Source organism: Scomber scombrus, chromosome 19 (genome assembly GCF_963691925.1).
Source record: "Scomber scombrus chromosome 19, fScoSco1.1, whole genome shotgun sequence".
Classification (NCBI taxonomy): Eukaryota; Metazoa; Chordata; class Actinopteri; order Scombriformes; family Scombridae; genus Scomber; species Scomber scombrus.
This window is the reverse complement of record NC_084988.1, coordinates 9981459-10001376: the sequence shown is the minus strand read 5'-3', so window position 1 is coordinate 10001376 and position 19918 is coordinate 9981459. Positions and strand designations below refer to the sequence as shown.

Here is a 19918-nt window from a genome sequence, read left to right as displayed (position 1 = left end):
TGCTGACAAAACTTTGGAAATACTGAAACTGCTGCAGCTGGATCCTGAATTGTGTGTGCGTTTCAGTTTTGACAGGGTGTCATCATGTCAGGTAGGAAAGCTGGGGTGCAAGTGCTGTTCAGAAAATCTTTTCCACCTCGCAGTGTATGTATATTGCTACTCACACTGCTTTAATCTTGTGCTTTCAACAGCTTCCAAAGTGTCTCATACTGTGTCCACTTTTTCTCATGTTTTAAAATTGCTGCACCGCTTCCTGACTGGAGCCAACAGACACACAATTTCAGCACATCCAAAAAGAGCTTCACCCTGAAAGAACCTGTCTTGAGCTTGTGTGTTCCACAGATATTAGATGGAGTCTGTCAGTGGAGTTTTTACTTTTTATGACGTCATATTAGAAACACTGAGTGAGTTTGTGGAAGGTTCTGGCCAGACCGAAATAGACGCGGAGTCTTTTTTGCAACATATACAGACTAATTGGTTCATCTTTCTTCTTGTGGCATTTTCTAAGCTGTTCAGTGCCAGTGATTTTGCAGCAAAATGCCTACAGTCCCCATCTGTTTCAATGACTGATTACATTCATGTGATTGAGGATCTCAGAAGAACTTTTGCTACATTTAGAAATAACTTGGATGGGGAATTTGAGAGAAGCAATAGGCTTACCGATGATGTCATGAAGAAAAATGATGTGCAGAACTGGGACCTTGTGGGCACTCGAAACAGGAAACATATATATATATAGAGAGAGAGAGTAATGTGTTGTAAAAAAAAAAAAAAATTAGATGTGGCATACCCACAGTCTTATTTTGCCACTAAGCTAGTGGAGTAAAATATATGTCTTTACTGCAGGAACACAGCAAGGACAGGATCTTCTGTAACACAATTAAGATTTGGGCTTCAACGATGAGGACTTTCTTCTCATTGGATTAATAGTATCTCAGGGAAATTTTTGGGAAATTTTTCTTCCAATGGCACGAGTGTGAAAGTTTGTTGTGTCTTCAAAAGGTCTTTTTTACCAAAAACAACTGTTGGAAAGGGGGGCTTGTTATATATTTAGACCAATAAAAAAAATGTGTTGATGAAAACCAGTTAATCCATCTGCTTCTCACCTCTCTACAGACTGTTTCCAGCTGTTGCACTGGTTGCCTGGCAACCACACTATGACAACAAGAAAGTCACAGCCATTATTTGCCAACTGATAGTTACACCACGTTTGTGTACATATTAAACATGCACTGTGTTAACTTGTGAGCTTTACAGGTGTCAGTAGGCAAATTCTGAACTTTGGACAGAGTCAGACCAGCTGTTTCCAGCTCAGTCCTCCAGTCTTTCTGCTAAGCTAAGCTTACTAGCTCGTGCAGACATTAAACAGCTTACTGAGACACTTAAAGTGGGTTTTTCTTTTAATATATCACTCGTCTGTTTCTGTTAGGCCTGAAACAACCCCAGCTGTCTGATAACAGCTGCATGATAAGCAACTAGTTGCAACATATTTCATCAGTTGCAGTTACATCATGATGGTACATGAATATACTAATTCAGCCTACATTGGTTATCTTTGCAGGCAATATAGAAACCTTTGTTGGACGTAAGTATGCTTGAATATTCTGTATCATATTTTAGAGTGATCTCCAGCTCTGTCAAATGTACTGTGGCTGTGTAATAGGCTCATTCACATTCTTCTTTTTCTACTCTTTTTTTATTCTCTGTTTTCAAATTTCTGTCTCTGGTGGTCCCCATCTATCCGCCTCTCTATTGCTTTCATTTTTTTCTGTATTGCTCCCTCTGAAGGGTTTGATGGAGAGCTGGTCGAATGTCAGCGGGAACTATTGTTATAACCGGAGGAATTCTCGCCGGAGTGATACTGCTGTGCATCGTAGCAGTGCTCTGTTACTGTAGACTCCAGGTATCCTGTGTGTGCATGTATGAGTGTATGCGTCAGACATTTCAAATGAGGATTTAAAAAAAAATATATATATATATATATATATATATATATATATATATATGAACTTTCTCAATCAAAACTTTATGTATATTCAAAAAAACACACAAGATAAGATGTTTTTTCATAGTTTGGAAGCAGAGTAGATATTTCTGGTACAACCTAACCCATTTCTCAGGTGCATGGAGGAACATTTGCATCTTATTCATAAATTGTCTGTAAATTCAATAATTTACAACTGAGTGAAATGCAAATATATCATTATAAATAATCCTATAATTTAAATAGGGGTTAAAGTTCTGTTTTAAAATCCTATAATACTTAATTCAATACATTGTACACATTTCCTCCTGGACTCTTTCTCACACATCTTCTCTTGCTTTAATCCCTGTGTAAGATATTAAAATGTAACTTATCTCAACCATTGTATAAATGCTCACAAGAGATATAAATGTTTTTGAATTCGTGCTTAGGGTTTAAGTTTTCATTTTCATTTTCCAGTTATTATTATTTTTAGTGTAAGTTTTTACATTTTATGCAAGTATTGTTTTCAATGATGAAGTTCTTTAGATTATAGCAATTTAGCTTTCAAAGGTCTTTGTGTGCATTATATTCATTATTAATACACTTATTTTATGAGTCTTGTGTACACACACACAAACACACACACACACATATATATATACATATATAAAATTGCTGATCTAGCTAACTAACATTCTAACATTATTACATTATTTTAGCTTAAGTTAAGAGTAAACATAATTTTTAAAATTCATATGTGATTTCCTGTTTTCTTACTGATTCTGGGCCAGTTCAGACCAAAGGCTTCTTGCTTGATTTCTTTATTGGTGATATTAGGCTATACAAGTAAAAGTGGATTTAACTTGCCCCTCTCCCCTTATATCGTTCTCATCTTCTCCCTGCAGTATTACTGCTGTAAGAAGAATGATTCTGAGGTGGACATGGGCTCCGTGGTGGGAGCGGACCCTCTCTCTCACTTTCCCTGCAATGCTTGCAACGCCCTCGCCATGGACGGTGCCGCCATCACCCCCGTCTCTCTGGATCAGCTGGATGCAGGCTCTCATCACAACCTCTGCCCCACTTGCTCACCATACTCCCTCCGCTCTGGACTCGCAGGCGACATGCGTAATGGAGGGGAGCGGCTGGGCTTCCATACCTACTATGAGAACCCATCCGTCTCTCTTCCCCTGTCTGTCAACCCACAGGGCTCCTCTCCTCTGAGTTACTACAGTCCCACGGACATGTTTCCTCCCCCGCCGCGCCCCTACAGCACCCAGGTTTGACCTCTGCTGCACCGTGAGGACTTGCACAAATTTAGAAAACTCTTACTTACACGTCTGACGTTCACATGTTCTTGTGTGGGACCAAATTATGTTTTTCAATATCTTCCTGCAGGTGATGGATTATGATACAGCACAATTACACACACATGCCCACATAACTGCACATGCCCACATTCATCTCGGGGGGGGAGCCAGCCCACTGATAGAGCCTACATGTGGGCAACAAATCCACGGGCCAGCTTCCAACCCCCGGAGAGCTGAAGAAAGGAGCATGAAACAGTGTTAGATCAGCAGGGAAATGGCATGTAACTCTAGTAAAACCTCAGTGTGTGTCACACAGGGCCAGTTAATGTGGTCCTCTGTGAATGAATCACAAGTGATCAGCCCTAAATCCAGGCTGATGCATTCATTTAAGCCACGCTCGAAGGTGGTCTGGGACACGTACGACATAAAAGTGTCACCAGAAACACAGAAAGACAGCCTAGTCAATTTGTCATGAAAGTATTAGGCATGGAAATTTTAAAGTAATTCCCTTAAACAATGTGAAAGCTTTTTTCAAACCATTTGTGGCAGCACAAAACAAATACACAGTACTAAGTATTTGAATCATTAAATAAATAAACACAAGTAAATTGTTTAAGTTTTGAATTAAATAAAACTTAATGATGCCATCACTAAAATGTTCTGCTTAAACATTTCGCTAAAACTCAGTCATTCACAACTTACAGGCTTTTCCAGAGGCCACAAATTGGATTAAAATAAACATACAAGGGACAAAGTTCAGCACAATCTGTATTCAGGATCCAAATTTTATGTAGTTTTCTAAATGATTAAATCACCTTTTAAGAACTTAAATGATACAAAATGTTTTTTTTCTTCCATGAAAGCTTAAAACAATAAACATGGGATGATTTTGCAGCAGAATAAATGTGATATTTAAATCATACATTAGGTAAACACAAATTTCCTAAATTAAATGTTTTAGCAAATAAATGCTAAATCATGTAAATGTTTTGCTCCTTTTATCACTTCACCTGTTATTCACTAATAGCCAAAACGTTAAAACAAAAATTCATCATAAATCACTTTATTAAACATGCAGGACAGGGTGCTTAGAAACTAAGTACAGCCCGTTCTGAGTTTAAGAGCTGTAAGCTACAAATGCTTATATCAAGTATGAAAATTAAATGGCCGTAGTAACAACTAGCACATGTCTTGATTATCAGTTGATCGTGAGGGATTGTAAAAAATAGCTAAGATTTTAAAGTCTGGACCCAATGCACGTTCAGAATAACCACAGTAAATCCCTTTTTCTGGATTTATGGCCAAAGACAAATCTCTATTTTTCTCTGTTTAATTCCAATTGTAGGTTTCCACATTTAAAATCTAATGTGAGCTTAAAGGTGAAATCTGACTGCTGCAGACACATTGTATGAATATATCAGTTACAAGATACAAAGTCTGAAATGGACCACTCCCTCCTCCACCACTAGTTTCTGTTATTCTCCTGCTCCTGCTAGTATTAACTGAAAGGGGTGAAATACTACCCTGAAACTCTCCCTTCACCCCTGCCCCTCCCCCTCCAGTTTACTGTACATGAGGGCTAACAGTTTTTCTATGAGTCGTTGTTGTTTCCCAACCATAGAAACTGCAACACGGAGGTGAGGTATTTGTGTCCAGAGAAAAAGACTGTTGGTAAAAGAGAAAGAAAATGCGGGTTTTTAAGCATGTGAGTCTTGTGGCAAAAAAAAGTACAGTTGCTTTAACGGCAAACTATTTGAGAGTTTCAGTCTGCAAGAAAAAAAACTTGATGTGAATTTTGTTTTGCTTGTATTTTCACTTCTGGTAAATGGTAATGCAACTTCTGATAGCCGGTTGGTTCTGAAAGTGTCTTCCATATAAGTTGATGTATTTAACTTTTACATGTTTACAGAATGAGATCGATGAAAAGAAAAGAAAACATCTTAAGACTTTGGAGGTGTTGTTGGCAGAAATCAGATAGGATCATGTACCATATTTAGTTGACTTCAAAGCTTAAGTTTTTGTATCTATAAGCCATTATATCTGCTACAGTATAGTGACAAGATGCAGTTTATTCCACAGTACTGTATATGCCTGAATATATATATTTTTAAGGAGTGTTGTAGTTTTTGTGAGGGATGTCAGGGTTTAAGTGTGTGTTAGTGAGTTTGTACCAAATGTGAGTTTTCAATGCTCTTCCTTCATTTTTCCTATGTTATAAAACAGCAGAGGAACACAATGTAAGAGCATGAAAATAACACTTTTGGAACAGGAAATTCACTTTAAAATTGAGATAAAAATGTGAAAACACACAATGATATTGAGTGTTACAGATCAAAGACATATAAAGGATATTTATTCAGTATATTCCAACACAACATTGTTTCCACTGAGCTGTGAGCTTCATCTTCACATTTCCTAACTTTCCTCACCTCACATCCCCTTGTTGGGAAGTATGTGCTACATTAGATATGTATAACGATTTCTTTTGTTTAATTTAGATGTCCACAAAGCATACAGTAGGTGTTCACTGCCACTATACTCAACAAATATGGTCCCTATATTTTAAGCTTAGTATCACCAGTTCTGTGACGACCAGTTTGTTGCGCCACAAAGAGCACCATCGCTGTATCAGAACTGACCTGTGCCCCCCTTCTTATTTTTATGGTTTCCTTTCTCTCGTTCTGATTGTTGAAAATTGTATTTTTTAGATTTTTTCCTGTATTGAAATAGAATACGTTTTGGTATGCCCTGATACAGTGTACTTTAAACTAAAAAGGAAAATCCACCTTGTTTCACATGCCTTTTTTGAGGAGGAATAAATGTTTATATCTGGACTTTTCTTTTTTTGGTCATCTTTTCTTCCAGTGACTCAGACAGTAGATGCACAGAATGTTGAAATCACAGTTTCTGATGAGAAAAAAACCAAACAAACAAGCGGTGAGTTTAAAAAAAAGCACAGAGGGGACTCACATGAAAATTTAAGTGAAATCAAAGACAGAAGTGAAAAGTATCTACACATGGAAGCTCAAAGAAAGGGAAGTGAAACTGAGCTGTCATGGAAAAAGAAGACAAAACATTTTTTTAATGAGGGATTCCAGACAAATTAAGAGAAACTATAACAGTGGGGTGGAAATGAAACTGAGTGTCATTTATGGGTGGAGCTGCCGAATCTTCTTTGTTATTTTTACATTCATGCTCTGGTATTCTATCGCTTTACCTGCTGGACCCGTTTGCACTCCTGTCAGGCTGCTCAGGCCAGCACAATAATAGACAGACTGGGACTCAGTCACACCAACACCCTGGGGCAAAATATCACAAATACCACATCCTTTATTCCCTCCTAATACATCAGCATTGTGTCTTTACTTGCTGTTATCATGGAGACGTCCAGCAGGTTCACACAGCATCTGTGCCAGCATCGAGTAAGACTGTAAACAAAAGGAATGGATGATAATTGAAGTGTATGAAAAACAGAAAGACATACTGTGGGAGCTCATTACCACCAAAGGAAATCAGAAACACTCAGATAGCTTGAGAGAGAGAGAGAGAGAAGACATTCAGGTGACAGCATAAGTAAGGTGAGCAAGGTAGTGGGTGTGTCTAAGACTGTTGTTCTTTCACACATGCTTAGGTCTCATATAAACCCTGTTGAACCTGTTACTGCTGATACACCTGTTAACACACACACACACAGACACACACACACACACTCCTTCACCTGACATTGTGTGTATGTGACTCTGGCTGCTACGTATTAGGTTGTAGAGTGTGGAAGTATAGCTACACTGTGTCTACCTGTTGGGATATATCTGTTATTCACCTTTGGACTGCAACAGTTTCCTTGTTTTGAGACAACCTGGACTTTGTAGTATATCCTGTTTGTACTCTCCTGCTGGACTGCTCGCCTTCAAGTAAAACAAAAGCTGATTCATTTTTCTGAACTGACTTTATATCTCTGATTAACTCAAGAGATGCCATTTTTATTTCTTGGAGTTTTTTGATCTAGGTCTGATTGTGTGCAGTCTGAACTTTATCTGGTGTGCTCGACACACCTGGTGGATTTTCTCGATTTCTCTAATTGGAGTTGGAAGCATTACCTGTAAAGGCTGCGCTGGTTTGTGATTGTGAGTGTTAGCAGCTCCCAGGAGGCTGCATATTCAGCCAAGATGATGGAGGAGGTGTCCATGATGACGGCGTATGACGCGCATGTTGTGGGCCAGATGAGCGAGGACGAGATCCTTGCCAGTCTTGTGGCTGAAATAGAACCTACATTCACAGTAAGACTCACTGTTTCATGAATTAATTTCATTATTTTCTTTTTAGAGTACTGCATTTAAAATTAACAGCTAAACTGCTGTCAACTCATGAAGTAACCATTAATTAGATCGAAAACTAGAGCATAATTCTGGTATTGGTGGGACTCATACAGGGTTACTATTTTCTCTTTAAAGTAATATTGAATTTGCATGAATAAACTTGAAAATGGCTTATTTTCACTTTAGTGCAAAATATGGTGCAAAATGTAGATTATCTTGCTGCATGAACAGATGAAGCATTACTACTGTACGACTGGCATGAGCATAACAGACCGCACACTGTAACACATAAAACAGTCCTCTTTATGACAGATTTGTGATGGGGTATATGAGGAAATGGATTCTTATTGTTCATTTTAGATATTTGAGATATGGAAATTGTCATTTCAGGCTTTTATAAAATAAATCCCTCCTTCTACTGTTATTCCTTCATGCATCCTAAATTATCATCCTCCCATGTGCTCAACTCTTTCTTATCTTGTCCTTATCCCTATCTTGATCTCTTTGGGCCTGTTCTTGATTTGTTGCGCTTACACTGCATCCCTCGCTCATATCTGTTTGGAGGAGATAGCTTTCTTCAGCTCAGTCAAATATGACAGTTTTGTTAAAGAAAAAATATTGCAGTATTTAATTAGCCTTGATCGTCTCCCCTCAGGTCCCAACGAAGAAAGCAAAACTGAGAGAAAGCCGGCTTCAAATAATGGATGATGAGGAAAAAGAAAACCCCATGGACAAATACCTGGTCAGAAATCTTTGACTTCCTCCAGAAATTAATAATTAAACCTTCACTTCAACTTTAGTCCATCTCATCTGCATCTTGAGATATGATGGATTACATTTCTAAAGGCTGTATGGGAGTGAATTCCCCTCTATACCAGCCTGAAGGAGTTTGTATTCTGTTGTGTCCTACACACTCTGACACTGTTCTGTGTGTTTTGCAGAAGGAGAACCATCGGCTTCAACAGGCCAGCCTCCGTCTGGAGCAGGAGAATGACAACCTGGCCCACAGACTGATCACCAGCAAGGTTGCCCTGAGGAACGCTCTGAACAAGGTGCGCACGCAAAAAGGACACAAGAGTTTAATTATAAAAAGCAAAATCGTCTGCTGAAGGTCATTTTTCAGAAAAGGGTCTAATAAAAGGATCACATTCCTGCAATATATGAGCAGCTCTGTGCTCGACCTTTCCTCATTTCTTTCCTCAGTTTTCTTTAACCCTTATTATTCCGGTCAAATTGGGCCTGTTGTTACATTTGACAGCGGTAAAACACCCTAAACACCATTCCAAAAATCTATTTTTGCCACTAATACAGATTTTTGTACATACAGGGAGTGTTTTGGGTTAAATATGACCCGTATTATGACCGTGGTTCTCCTGTTTTAGGTAACATGGGATCGTAATACAGTGAATTGTGATTGCCTTTTCTCTTTAACCCAGCAGCATAAAAACCCAAAGAATACACTCCCTCTGCTCTCTGAAAGCTTAATTAAGGATTACTCACTCATTTATTAATGACTGATAAGACCGACTCTAATAAAATGGCCTGAAGTGCTAAGCATGCTGTCAATTTATGTAAAGATATATAAATCATACTGCAATGATTTAAGTGTCTAATTTGTTTCATCAAATGGTTTAACACAACCCTGAAATACATAATCAAAAAATTAAACTGGTAGATTAATTTTCATGTGGCAGTTTTCAATACAGGGCAAGATTTACTTAACAATTTTTAATTAGTATTCTGAATTGATCGAAAATGGATACACAGCATTCAGGATCTGGCCTATCCTCATTTACAGAGTTTTATGTATGACACAAGAATAAAAGCATCACATTATCTGTTTACAGGCAGAGGACAAAGTGGATGAACTCGGCAGGGACCTCCTGTTTACCAGACATCGAGTGCAGGCGACAGAGGAGGAGAAGAGGGGGAAGGAGGAGGAGGCTGAAATGGTAAGAGTAAAGATTTCTATAGGTGTGAAGATTTTATAGCACCTCATAAGTCATAGTCATAGTGTGTTACTGTATTCGTAGGTGTGTGTAAATAAAAGATTTATTCTCCTCTTATAGTTAAAGGAGGTGTTTCGCAGAGAGCTGGAGAAAGCTGAGCAGGAAGTCAAGAGGTCATCGGGCATCATTGCAGACTACAAACAGGTACATAGAATTGACAACAATGTGATTGGAATAAGGAAAATGAAAAGTAGACATATAAAGAAGTTAAAATCAGATGCTCTGCCTTCTGCTCAGATCTGCTGTCAGCTGACAAACCGTCTGGAGAGGCAACAGGCTTCCCACAGAGAAGAGTTCGATTCACTCAAGGTGAGAATGGCTTTTCCCCTGTGGAGCTCTATGGTCGCCCCTCATGCTATTATCTCGTCCTTTCAGTTAATTTTGAACACCATTTTGCAGGGTCTGATTTTACAACCTCTTCCGAAAATCTGTTCACCCATTTCAAACGCAGTTAATGCCTCAGTGACTTCATTTTCTCATTAGGGATCATTTTATAGCAGCAGGTATCAGTGATATCAATTGTTGGCTGTCCCTATTCAGGCACTGATCTAATATTATACCTGTCACTGTCACTCTCTGCCTTTGCAGAGTGCAGTGAAGGCTTGCCCTCATTGTCAACACATTGTAGAATCGGATGAACAGTCTGCCGCAGGTCAGAATTCTCTAACGGAAGAGTCAGCGGGGGACCATCTGATGGCCGAACCAGGCCAGGAGGGGAACACCAGAGGACCCAGAGAGGCAGAGCAGAGGAGGGAGGACCAGGAGAAGGAATCTCTGAAGGCCCAGATTAGGGAGCTGGAGCAAGAGTTGGCCCAGACCAAACTTCAGATGGTGGAGGCCAAATGCAAGATCCAGGTAAGATCAGACCATCAGACAACAATGATTAAATGTTTTCAATAACCAGGTCAGATGACAGCAGCTAATAATGCTCTGTCACAAATACACATTTAAGCATATCAACACACACACACACACACACACACACACACACACACACACACACACACACACACACACACACACACACACACACACACACACACACACACATATATATATATAGAGAGAGAGCAAAATATTTGTGCTTGCAGGTACTTTCCAAGTAACGTATCAGTTGCCTAATCACAAACTCAAGAAGTGAAAGGTTTCAAGTGCATGCCCATTTTTAATTTACGATCAATTTCACTTAATGCTAGCAGAGAATGAGTTTAAATTCAATTAAACCTCATCAATGTGAAGCATCTTCATCAAGCATAGGTTAATATGAAAATAGAGTACAGCTGTGTATCAGAATTCTGAATGTGTAAATTTATCCAATATTTAGTGACCTCAAACATTATTAAGAAAACCAATTAGGGTCATACAGGGAGGCCTGAATGAGTGGCCACAGCAGTAATTTCAGACAGACCCACAGTCCAGATACTAATGGTGGTGAAGTAAAACCTGAATCTGGATGATAAAAAAATCACTGAATCTCACTAAATATTTAGGGGGTAATGGTGGTGATGGTCTGAAAGACAATAATATTAGCTTCTAAGGACTGATGGCTCGAAGAATGCAAGCGGGAAGATTATTGCTCAGATGGGGAGACATCCGAATTTGTGAGTGTGAAGGACTAGCAAATTCTAGGAAAGCAGAAGTGACAAAGAAGATTAGAGTAGGAGGAAATAGCCAGAAATTACACACAGATGAATAAAGGAGTACGTGTCAGAAAAGATTGGCCTTACTTAATGTTCACCAAAGCTTTATTGCTGATCTGAAGTAATCCAAGTTTTAAAGGATAGGTTCCCAACTCACAAGTCTGTCTTAATAATAACTTTTTTCATAATAATAATAATTTATGCAGCACTTATCATAAGCACGTTAAAATGTATTTTACAAAGACATAAAAACAAGAGAAATTACCAAATAAACAATTAATAAAAGCACAGCTACATGTTCATTCCTCCTCTTCATACTGACCATTAACAGACCCCTTTATAACACACTTTAAATCCAGTCTTCCTCCTGAACAAAAATATATGTATAGATTAGTTTATCTGAAGTATTTTATACAAAAAATACTCTAACTTTAAAATATATTAATTTGATTTGACTCATTTTGACAGTTGAAGCTTCACATAAACTTTTAAATATATTTTTGCTCAAAATGAGGACCCAGGATTTTGTCCCCCAACACTGACTATTGTTTGACGACAGATTTGAAAAATTGTGAACCTATCCTTTAACAGTAAACTCTAACCCAAAATTAGACCCATGAAAAACTGACTGACTGAAATACAATAACAACTATTTGGCTGCACAAATGAGGACTAAAAATAATTCATGTTAAGATGCTGCATTTCTCACATATGCCTTTGTAATACTCGCACAGGAGCTGGAGCACCAGAGAGGAATCCAGGCCAACGATCTCCAGGAGGCAAAGAACAGCTGGATAAGCAAGGCTTTTACCTCCCTGCGGACGTCCAGTGGGGGGCTTCACAGTATTAGTGTACCAAGAAAAGGGGCTCCGGCAGTGAGCTGGAGCCTCCACAGCGGCTACCTCTCTGGATGGAGCACCAAGAAACTATCGTGGCCTCACAGAGACAATCAAGAAAATGTCTGACAGCTTGGACTGTGATTTTACACAAGTGCAGATCATCAAATTATAACTGGACACTATAGAGGGATCAGTGTTATAAAAATGTGAGGTGGATCTTCCACAGTAAGGCACACTGTGTTCAATACTATAGCTGCTATGTCTTATTTTGTGCACTAGAGGACAGTGTAGAGCACAAAATGAGCAGATGAGAGTACCTGAGAGCACTACAGACAGGTATTCATTCACTTTGTTGTATAATACTTTCCAATCTGCTGTACTTTGTCCTTTTCATATTGTAAACCTATTCCATTTGCCACCTGATATGTATTTTTGCGTATATTGTTTATCTGTAAACCATCTGAAAGCAATATTAAAACAAGTATGGCACAACTTTTTTTTTCTTTAAATTCATGTTTTGACATAATGAAACTTGATGCATCAACAGAGACTTAATGTAAAACGGTTCTTTTTTTGAATGACGTTTCTTTTGTGAGAAGCTTCCTCTTTCACTTTGACCTCGGTTGCTTTAAAAGTGCTCAGTGATCAGCTCTCACACAAACACCCAGCTCAAACACCCAGGGAATACCAGCTTGCTTTTGATCTCTGAACTTTGAACGTAGAGTGAAGTAGAGAGCAGACAGAAACAGAGCAAAGAACAAAAGAACAGTAGAGGAGAGTAGTCAATATCTTGCAGAAGTGAGGCTTGACTGCAACACATTCAAAAGTATTCATAAGAACTAAACTTGGGTATCAACTTCTCCTGCCTGACGGACTGATGGCTGTGATGGCTGGCAGTGTGTGTGTCACTGTGACTCTTCTCATGTGTGTTGTTGGAAGTCAAGCAATAGACCTGCTAAGGGCAAATGCTGCATTAGGGAGTAAGTACAAATCTTTAACAGTATGCTCACAGTGAATGTGTGTGTGTGTGTGTGTGTGTGTGTGTGTGTGTGTGTGTGTGTGTGTGTGTGTGTGTGTGTGTGTGTGTGTGTGTGTGTTTGTGTGTGTGTGTGTGTGTGTGTGTGTGTGTGTGTGTGTGTGTGTGTGTGTGTGTGTGTGTGTGTGTGTGTGTGTGTTTTGGGAAATAGCTGAGTTTTTGGTCAGTGGTTAGGCAAGCAGTGGTAATAGTTAGAATTAGGGTAAATCTCCAGAAAATGAAGTCAAAAGTATGTTATGCCTTATGTTGTGTGTGTGTGTGTGTGTGTGTGTGTGTGTGTGTGTGTGTGTGTGTGTGTGTGTGTGTGTGTGTGTGTGTGTGTGTGTGTGTGTGTGTGTGTGTGTGTTCATCATGCATGAATCAGAAATTGGTAGATGTAATTACTCGATGGTGTTTTAACTCTTTCTAGTGTGTGTTGTAAAGCTGCTTTCTTAAACATTATGCTATGCTTTTAAGGCCTCACATCTATGTTTATCAGTGAGAGCTGCCTCTGGAGAAAAGAAATTGCAATCTTGCTTGAAAAGCTTTTTGATAATCTGTATATGACTATTCAAATTCACACCTTGGTTTAGATGTTTTTAAACCTGCATGGAGTGATGGTTAAATTATTTTCCAACATGCGCGAACTTTACACCATTAGTTTTATTTCATTTATTTTTTAAATTGCTAAGTTATTTAATATTGAATTGATTTTGTGTTTTCTAAATGACAAACTAGAAGACAGAGACTACATGGATACATTTTTATTTATTTAAAAAGTAAATCTGATATATTACAACATAGACTTTCTTTCTTTATTTATTTAGTTAAATTTTGCTTCGTCTTTTTTGTAAGAATTACATCTGTATCATGAATTTCTGAAAACCACGTACCAGGAATTTTACAAGATGTCCTTTTATTTTAATCGTAGGTCACCTCCTTAACATCTGGCCAGCGACAACAGATGAAAATTAGCCTATTAGACTCTGTCTCATTAAAATTTATTTTTTTTCTGCTGGTTTATGAGCTTTGTTACCATCAAATAATGACAACATCTATGGGAAAAAACAGTGCGAGTAACAGCAATTTCTTCCTCCAGATCCTCCCTACACTCCCAGGGTGCACTGTTGGTGTGCAAGCTATCCAAACCAGTCTCTTTGCTCCTGGCCTGAACCTCCTCACTCTCCACCAAAACACTACATCGCCACCTACAGGTAAATATAACAAATAAAACCACATTCGGTGTGCTGAACCAAACAGCCGACCCCTTTTAGTGAAACAGACTCCAGTTGTCAAGTGTCATTAAGGAGTTTATTCACTCATTAATATGTCTGTAAATGGGTTTGTGTGTGCATTTCAGTGAGAGACACAGACAGCTGGACACAAAGCACTGTCAGCTCATCCAACCAGGCTCCTCATCCTCTGCACTGATCTCAGCATCATCTTCCTCTGATCGGGTACTAGCTTTATTTACATTTGCAGCAGTGAACTGCAGATAGACTGAGGAGGCGTTTTCTGTAATTCAGTCAATTTGCTTTTAACCTAAATGAAACAAAGCACACATCGCTCATGTTTATAATGAATATTATGAAGAAATTGATGCACTTTTCAAAGCTTTAAGTGTATTTGTTGATCCAAAAACTTTCCACACAAAGTTTACAGGCTGAGTTTTGGAAACCCCTATTCGTATTTCCCCTTATAGCTGTGATAAACAACAACAAATAAACAAGCTGTTAGTGTGTGAAATAATCCAGTTTTTCAAAATGTTGTGACTTTTTTTTTCTTTGGACACATGTAATGTACTGAAAAGATTCCAATGTAACATAACATAATATCCTATATATTTCAGCTCTGGCACTGCCTCCTACCTGACTTAAAGCTTTTCACTGACTACATCATCAACATCACAGCAGTTTATCCCGGCAGAAGCAGCTCCCATCTAAAAAGTTTTATGTTGGAGGAAATTGGTGAGAGTTGAAATGATAAATAATCCAGTGTTAAAATATAAAAAAGTGATGGATATGTGGCATCAATATCGATAGAAATACAATTTCACCACTTTGATTGATATGATGATATTCTGTAAGGACAACCTTGTTAAAAATTGCTTCCTCTGTTTTTCTTTCTCACTGTAGTGAAACCAAATCCTCCCGTAGATGTTCGGGTTTCCCCTCATCCTAAAAGAGGCGTGTCGGTGAAGTGGTCTGCTCCCCCTACTTGGGCTAACCTTGACATCTTCCCCCTAATCTATGAGATACGATACCAGTGGGAAAGCAGGGGCACTCCAGAGTCTCGCAATGTAAGAATGCCACTTGATGATTGTCACATAAACAGCAATGTGATCTAAAAAGTCAATATTTGACACATGCACAGATACAACATGTGGAAGTTCAGAATTACCTAAAATTTTTAGGCAATGTTCCAATTTGAAAGTTTCAAAAAGTCCCTTTGTCTGTGGAATTTTCATTGTTTTTTAATTTAACAGTGTTGTGCATATAATACTTACATTTAGTAATTCATCTGTTTGCCGTAAAACAAAAATATTGAACTTAACGACTCCTAAAGTCTTCAGAAGCTAGTGTTTCACCAACAATTATGGTAACACTTTTTCTAAGAAAAGGAAAAAAAGGCCCTCTTTTTATAAAGGCTTTGTAACTTGTAACTAATGACTTAATAATGGCCAATTAATGCCAATTCTTTATATCAGTTGGGATGTTATGAAGAATTCTTCTGACACTTCTTTATCCTCCTGGAAAAACATTTGAAGGATCTGTACCAAAATCCATGTATTAATGGATTATTAACACGTCCAGCTGCAGACTTTATTGCTTCTTAAAAATGTTATGTTATTATGTTGCAAATGTTATTAATAAATACTTTAGTTACAACTTATTATTTCCAATAATTGATTGAACAGCAGTCCCCTCATGTAGCTACTATGTTTGGATGTGAAAATAATACAGATGACGTTACATTTTTTTCTTCCAGGTGGATACATATCCGTATACCAACTATGAACTGAATAGGCTTACCCCAGGATGCACCTACCAGTTCCAGGTCCGCGCTAAGGAGCTGCTGGGTCTGGGCGAGTACAGCGCATGGAGCTCACCTGTGAACATCACTCTACCAAAAACAAAACTGTGAACACTTCCTCTCCCTTTTCCTCCTTTCGAGCTTCTAATGAAGTGAAACTGAGGAACTGAACACATTCTTGTTGTTCTTTTAAATGCACAGTCAATGCCTGCTAAAGTCACTGATATTTTATTTTATTTATTAATTAATATATGGATATTATCTGTACAGTGTACAATCCAGTTAAATTGTTATTGTTTTAGTATTTATTGTAATACTGTTAGTTTGTGTTGGTTGAGTCATTCACCTTAAACATAAGGCACTGTAATAATTGGTTATGTTGTTATAACACTTTTGGTCCAATTTTTTTTTTACCCATTTAAGATATATTTAAAAAAAAATTTATAATCGCGGGGCAGCTTCATGTTTGTGTTAAAATTTGAATAAATTTGCATTTGAAATCAATCAACAGTGCAGTCAGTCAATCACATCCACCACAAGTGGGGTGACAAACTCAGAGTGCCTGACACCCAGAGTGAAGGACGGTGCCTTAGAAAGGTGTATATGAAACTTCTCTGGACTGTAGGCGCCAGGACCAGGAATAGCAGAGGAATAACTGGGCCTCTTAGTCCTATTTTGCATGGAGAAGGAGGGCTGACGCTGGCGGTAAATGTCTGGGTTGGTACTGTTGTATTTTCCCGGTCCAGGGCTCTTTGAGAGGTCTTCAGAAGGAGCTCCGACCTTCCTTCGGGCTGAGAAGCTGTAGCTGGGGCTGGAGGATTTGTGGGGAACCTGACAGCCCAGCACATTAGGAAGAATGTAGCTGATGGGGTGAAGAAGACAATATTTAGGTTGAGCTTCAGAGACTTTGACCATAAGAAAATAATTAAATATCATCAGCAGTATCTTTTAATATGTCTCTCCTCCTGCCTTCACCTGTTGGGTGCTGGCACAGCATCCACAGAGCGATATCTGGTGCGTGCGCTGATGGTGTAGGACGGTGGTCTGCGCTGGGAGTTGAGAAGTGGAGCTTTCTCCGGGCTATAGGCACCTGGCCCTGGAGTCTGGAAGGACTCACCTATGGACATAAATATAAATTGGTTAGGACAATTCTCCTTTTCTTTTATTGTCTCTTCTGTATTACCTTTATCAGTTGTACGCCTCCCTCTGCCCAAAATGGAGTAAGATGGGGTGTCCATTCGACCAAATCGGGTAACATTGGCACCAGTATGGTACCTTGGTCCTGGGCTGGAGTCTACAGAGACCACTACAGAAAACACACACACACACCATCTGACCTCATAAAATGCTCTGAATCAATTCTAGAAATGTGTTTAACACAATTCAGTTACTCTAAAATGAACTTTTTTATGAACTCTGTGAGTAAAAACTGGGCAAATGCAGCCAGTATAACAGATAAAACATGCAGACTATGAAATTTGCATGGGATTTGGTTTGCGAGAACTCACTGGCGCTGCTCATACGGCTGTGGAAGGAGTAGGCGGGGCTGCTGGGCTTGGTGAAGTCATGGTTGATGTAGCCAACAGTAGGGGGCAGAGCATAGCGTCCAGGGCCTGGGCCTGACATCAAAAAAGAGGAGGATGAAGACAGGGATGAAAATGATGCAACAGACTCAGCTCTAAGCAGCAGTATAGCACACCCACTGCTCTTTGGCTTGGGCTGTATTGTCTCTGATGATTTCCATATGGAGTCCTTTGTCTTATTATCTATGGTTTTGCATTTTAATGTTCTTCCTCCACTTGTTTGGGAATGTATTTTAAACAATGTAGAAATCTCAAAAAAAAAGTATGGAGCAATGACCATAATGCTGTGAGAGATTTCATAGCAAAACCACCTCAGCTATAATGCAGTCCATGCATGTACAGACACACACACACACACACACACACACACACACACACACACACACACACACACACACACACACACACACACACACACACACACACACATACAGAGGTATACACACTTCTTGTACTGACCTCTTTCTCTAGCAGAGATAATTGGCCGTTTCTTCACCACCTCATCCATACTCTGCCAGCCTCTTTCTTCCTTCTTCTTTGTCATCTTCTCTTCCTTTTTGGCTCCTCTGTCACTTCGGACACATCCTTTTCTTGTGTGACCCTCTCCAGGTGATCCACGTCCTACCAGGCTGAATTATACATGACCATGAGGTGAAGAAATCCAATCTTGACCAAGGCCCAACCTCCTCTCCACCTCCTTTGCCCAAGGTCCCTTCAGGACAAAAAGTTTTAAGAACCAGGACCAAAAAAGTCACCTCTGTCAGGGCTCAAAAGAGTAGAACCAATGTTGAATCTGAACAAAATTAGAACTAAAGATTACAGCTAATAATGTATTAAACATATAGATTCAGAGGGAAAGTGCTTTTTTGAAGTAAAAGTATCTTGAGTGGTAAAGCACTGGAACATCTAATGTAGTTCATTTGTCATCCTATTCTGAGGCGTCAGGTTACTGAACTTCTAAATGTGTGCGAACATCTAAACAACATGTATTTGTGCTGTAACTAATAGCATCTCAGTGCACATGCTATTAAAAATGAAAGGACTTTCTAAGCTTCTGTTACAGGTGGATATTTGATAAGCTCTGCATTGCTGGTAATAAAAAAGATGGACTGGTGAACATGAAAATTTGGCCAGTGTTTTGTATTATTGTACTAAGTAAATGTAAAAATGTATGAATGTATAATCAATGAAAAACTGCAGCTTTGCTCTTGACAAAAAAGTACAAAATCAAACTAGAAAGCTTCAACTTCTGGGATTGTGAGAATTCCGGGACTTAAAAAATGGGGTTGCAGGCAACCTTAACTGCTAGTTTTGCACCCAGGCAGCATCTGAGAAGTGTGAACTGTGGCAGAAAAGCCCTGAGGAGGATTAACTTTTGGCAGAGACTTTTGGCAGAGTCATTCACTTTCCAGTGCCCACTTGCACTCCTATTCTACTAATTCTACCACCAAACACAGAGGTAACTAAAGCCTTTAGAGCAGATCAACGACAAAGAAAAACCCCACACTGGTTAATTATTAAACACCAGCGACTCAGAGTGGCCATAGTCTTAGTAACAAGACTCTTCTCTGTCATCAGCAGGAGATAACCTTACTACATGGTAAGGCACCAACAGAACACATATCCGTAGTCTTAAATATCCCTGATAAACAGTGAGAGAATTGAGAGAATGCAGTGTGTAAAACTGCCTGTTATGATGAGAATGGAATGCAGATTCAATTAGGGCAATTCTTTCTCAGAGATATCAGTATTTTAATGCCCCTGGTTATATTTTCATTACTGTTTGTGTGTTTTTCTGTTAGTTAGAAGGAACGCCATCACAGTTTTAAATATTACTTCTTGAAAAGTTGAGTCATTGGCCCAGGAACATCTATTTAGATTTAGGTGCATACAACACTACCATGTGGCCAGCATGTTTTGTTTTCATATTTTGCCATAAATACTGAATTGTGAGGTGCTGAATGCTGGCCCATGCCATGCTCATTTCTACATAGACATTTTCTGACACTGTTTGTAAAACATTTTTATCATCACTCCTTGAAATTCCTGTGACATTTTGTGTGATTTGATATTGCATATGCCGTTCCATTTTTCTATAGGCTAACTGTGTGCCAAATTATTATACTGATATGGATACATGTTCCTTCTCAGTGTTTTCTAGTTTAGTCTCTTAAACTGGTTGTACTGACTTTTCTATCTGATGTTGACTG

The 19918-nt window shown here is 38.8% G+C and overlaps 4 protein-coding genes across 4 annotated transcripts; 3 read left to right on the top strand and 1 right to left on the bottom strand.

Annotated features, from left to right (window-relative positions):
* The first annotated feature begins 1062 nt into the window (after window positions 1-1062).
* LOC134000595 (protein FAM163A-like) lies at window positions 1063-6101 on the top strand. Its single transcript, XM_062439983.1, has 3 exons — window positions 1063-1585; window positions 1789-1903; window positions 2872-6101. The coding sequence occupies exons 2-3, from the start codon at window positions 1811-1813 to the stop codon at window positions 3247-3249; spliced, it is 471 nt and encodes a 156-aa protein (XP_062295967.1). The 5' UTR covers window positions 1063-1585; window positions 1789-1810; the 3' UTR covers window positions 3250-6101.
* Window positions 6102-7439: 1338 nt separating this feature from the next.
* On the top strand, window positions 7440-12203 carry LOC134000594 (rab GTPase-activating protein 1-like). Its single transcript, XM_062439981.1, has 8 exons — window positions 7440-7550; window positions 8245-8331; window positions 8531-8641; window positions 9437-9541; window positions 9659-9742; window positions 9836-9907; window positions 10187-10453; window positions 11973-12203. Exons 1-8 carry the CDS (start codon window positions 7440-7442, stop codon window positions 12201-12203), a joined length of 1068 nt encoding a protein of 355 aa, XP_062295965.1.
* A 587-nt stretch (window positions 12204-12790) lies between these two features.
* On the top strand, window positions 12791-16236 carry ebi3 (Epstein-Barr virus induced 3). Its single transcript, XM_062439980.1, has 6 exons — window positions 12791-13057; window positions 14192-14306; window positions 14453-14549; window positions 14942-15059; window positions 15228-15391; window positions 16081-16236. Exons 1-6 carry the CDS (start codon window positions 12955-12957, stop codon window positions 16234-16236), a joined length of 753 nt encoding a protein of 250 aa, XP_062295964.1. The 5' UTR covers window positions 12791-12954.
* Window positions 16237-16641: 405 nt separating this feature from the next.
* odf3l2a (outer dense fiber of sperm tails 3-like 2a) lies at window positions 16642-18216 on the bottom strand. The gene is made up of 5 exons (XM_062439979.1): window positions 18168-18216; window positions 17634-17744; window positions 17309-17431; window positions 17101-17242; window positions 16642-16987 (listed from the first exon to the last, which is right to left on the bottom strand). The coding sequence occupies exons 1-5, from the start codon at window positions 18214-18216 to the stop codon at window positions 16642-16644; spliced, it is 771 nt and encodes a 256-aa protein (XP_062295963.1).
* Between the last annotated feature and the right edge of the window lie 1702 nt (window positions 18217-19918).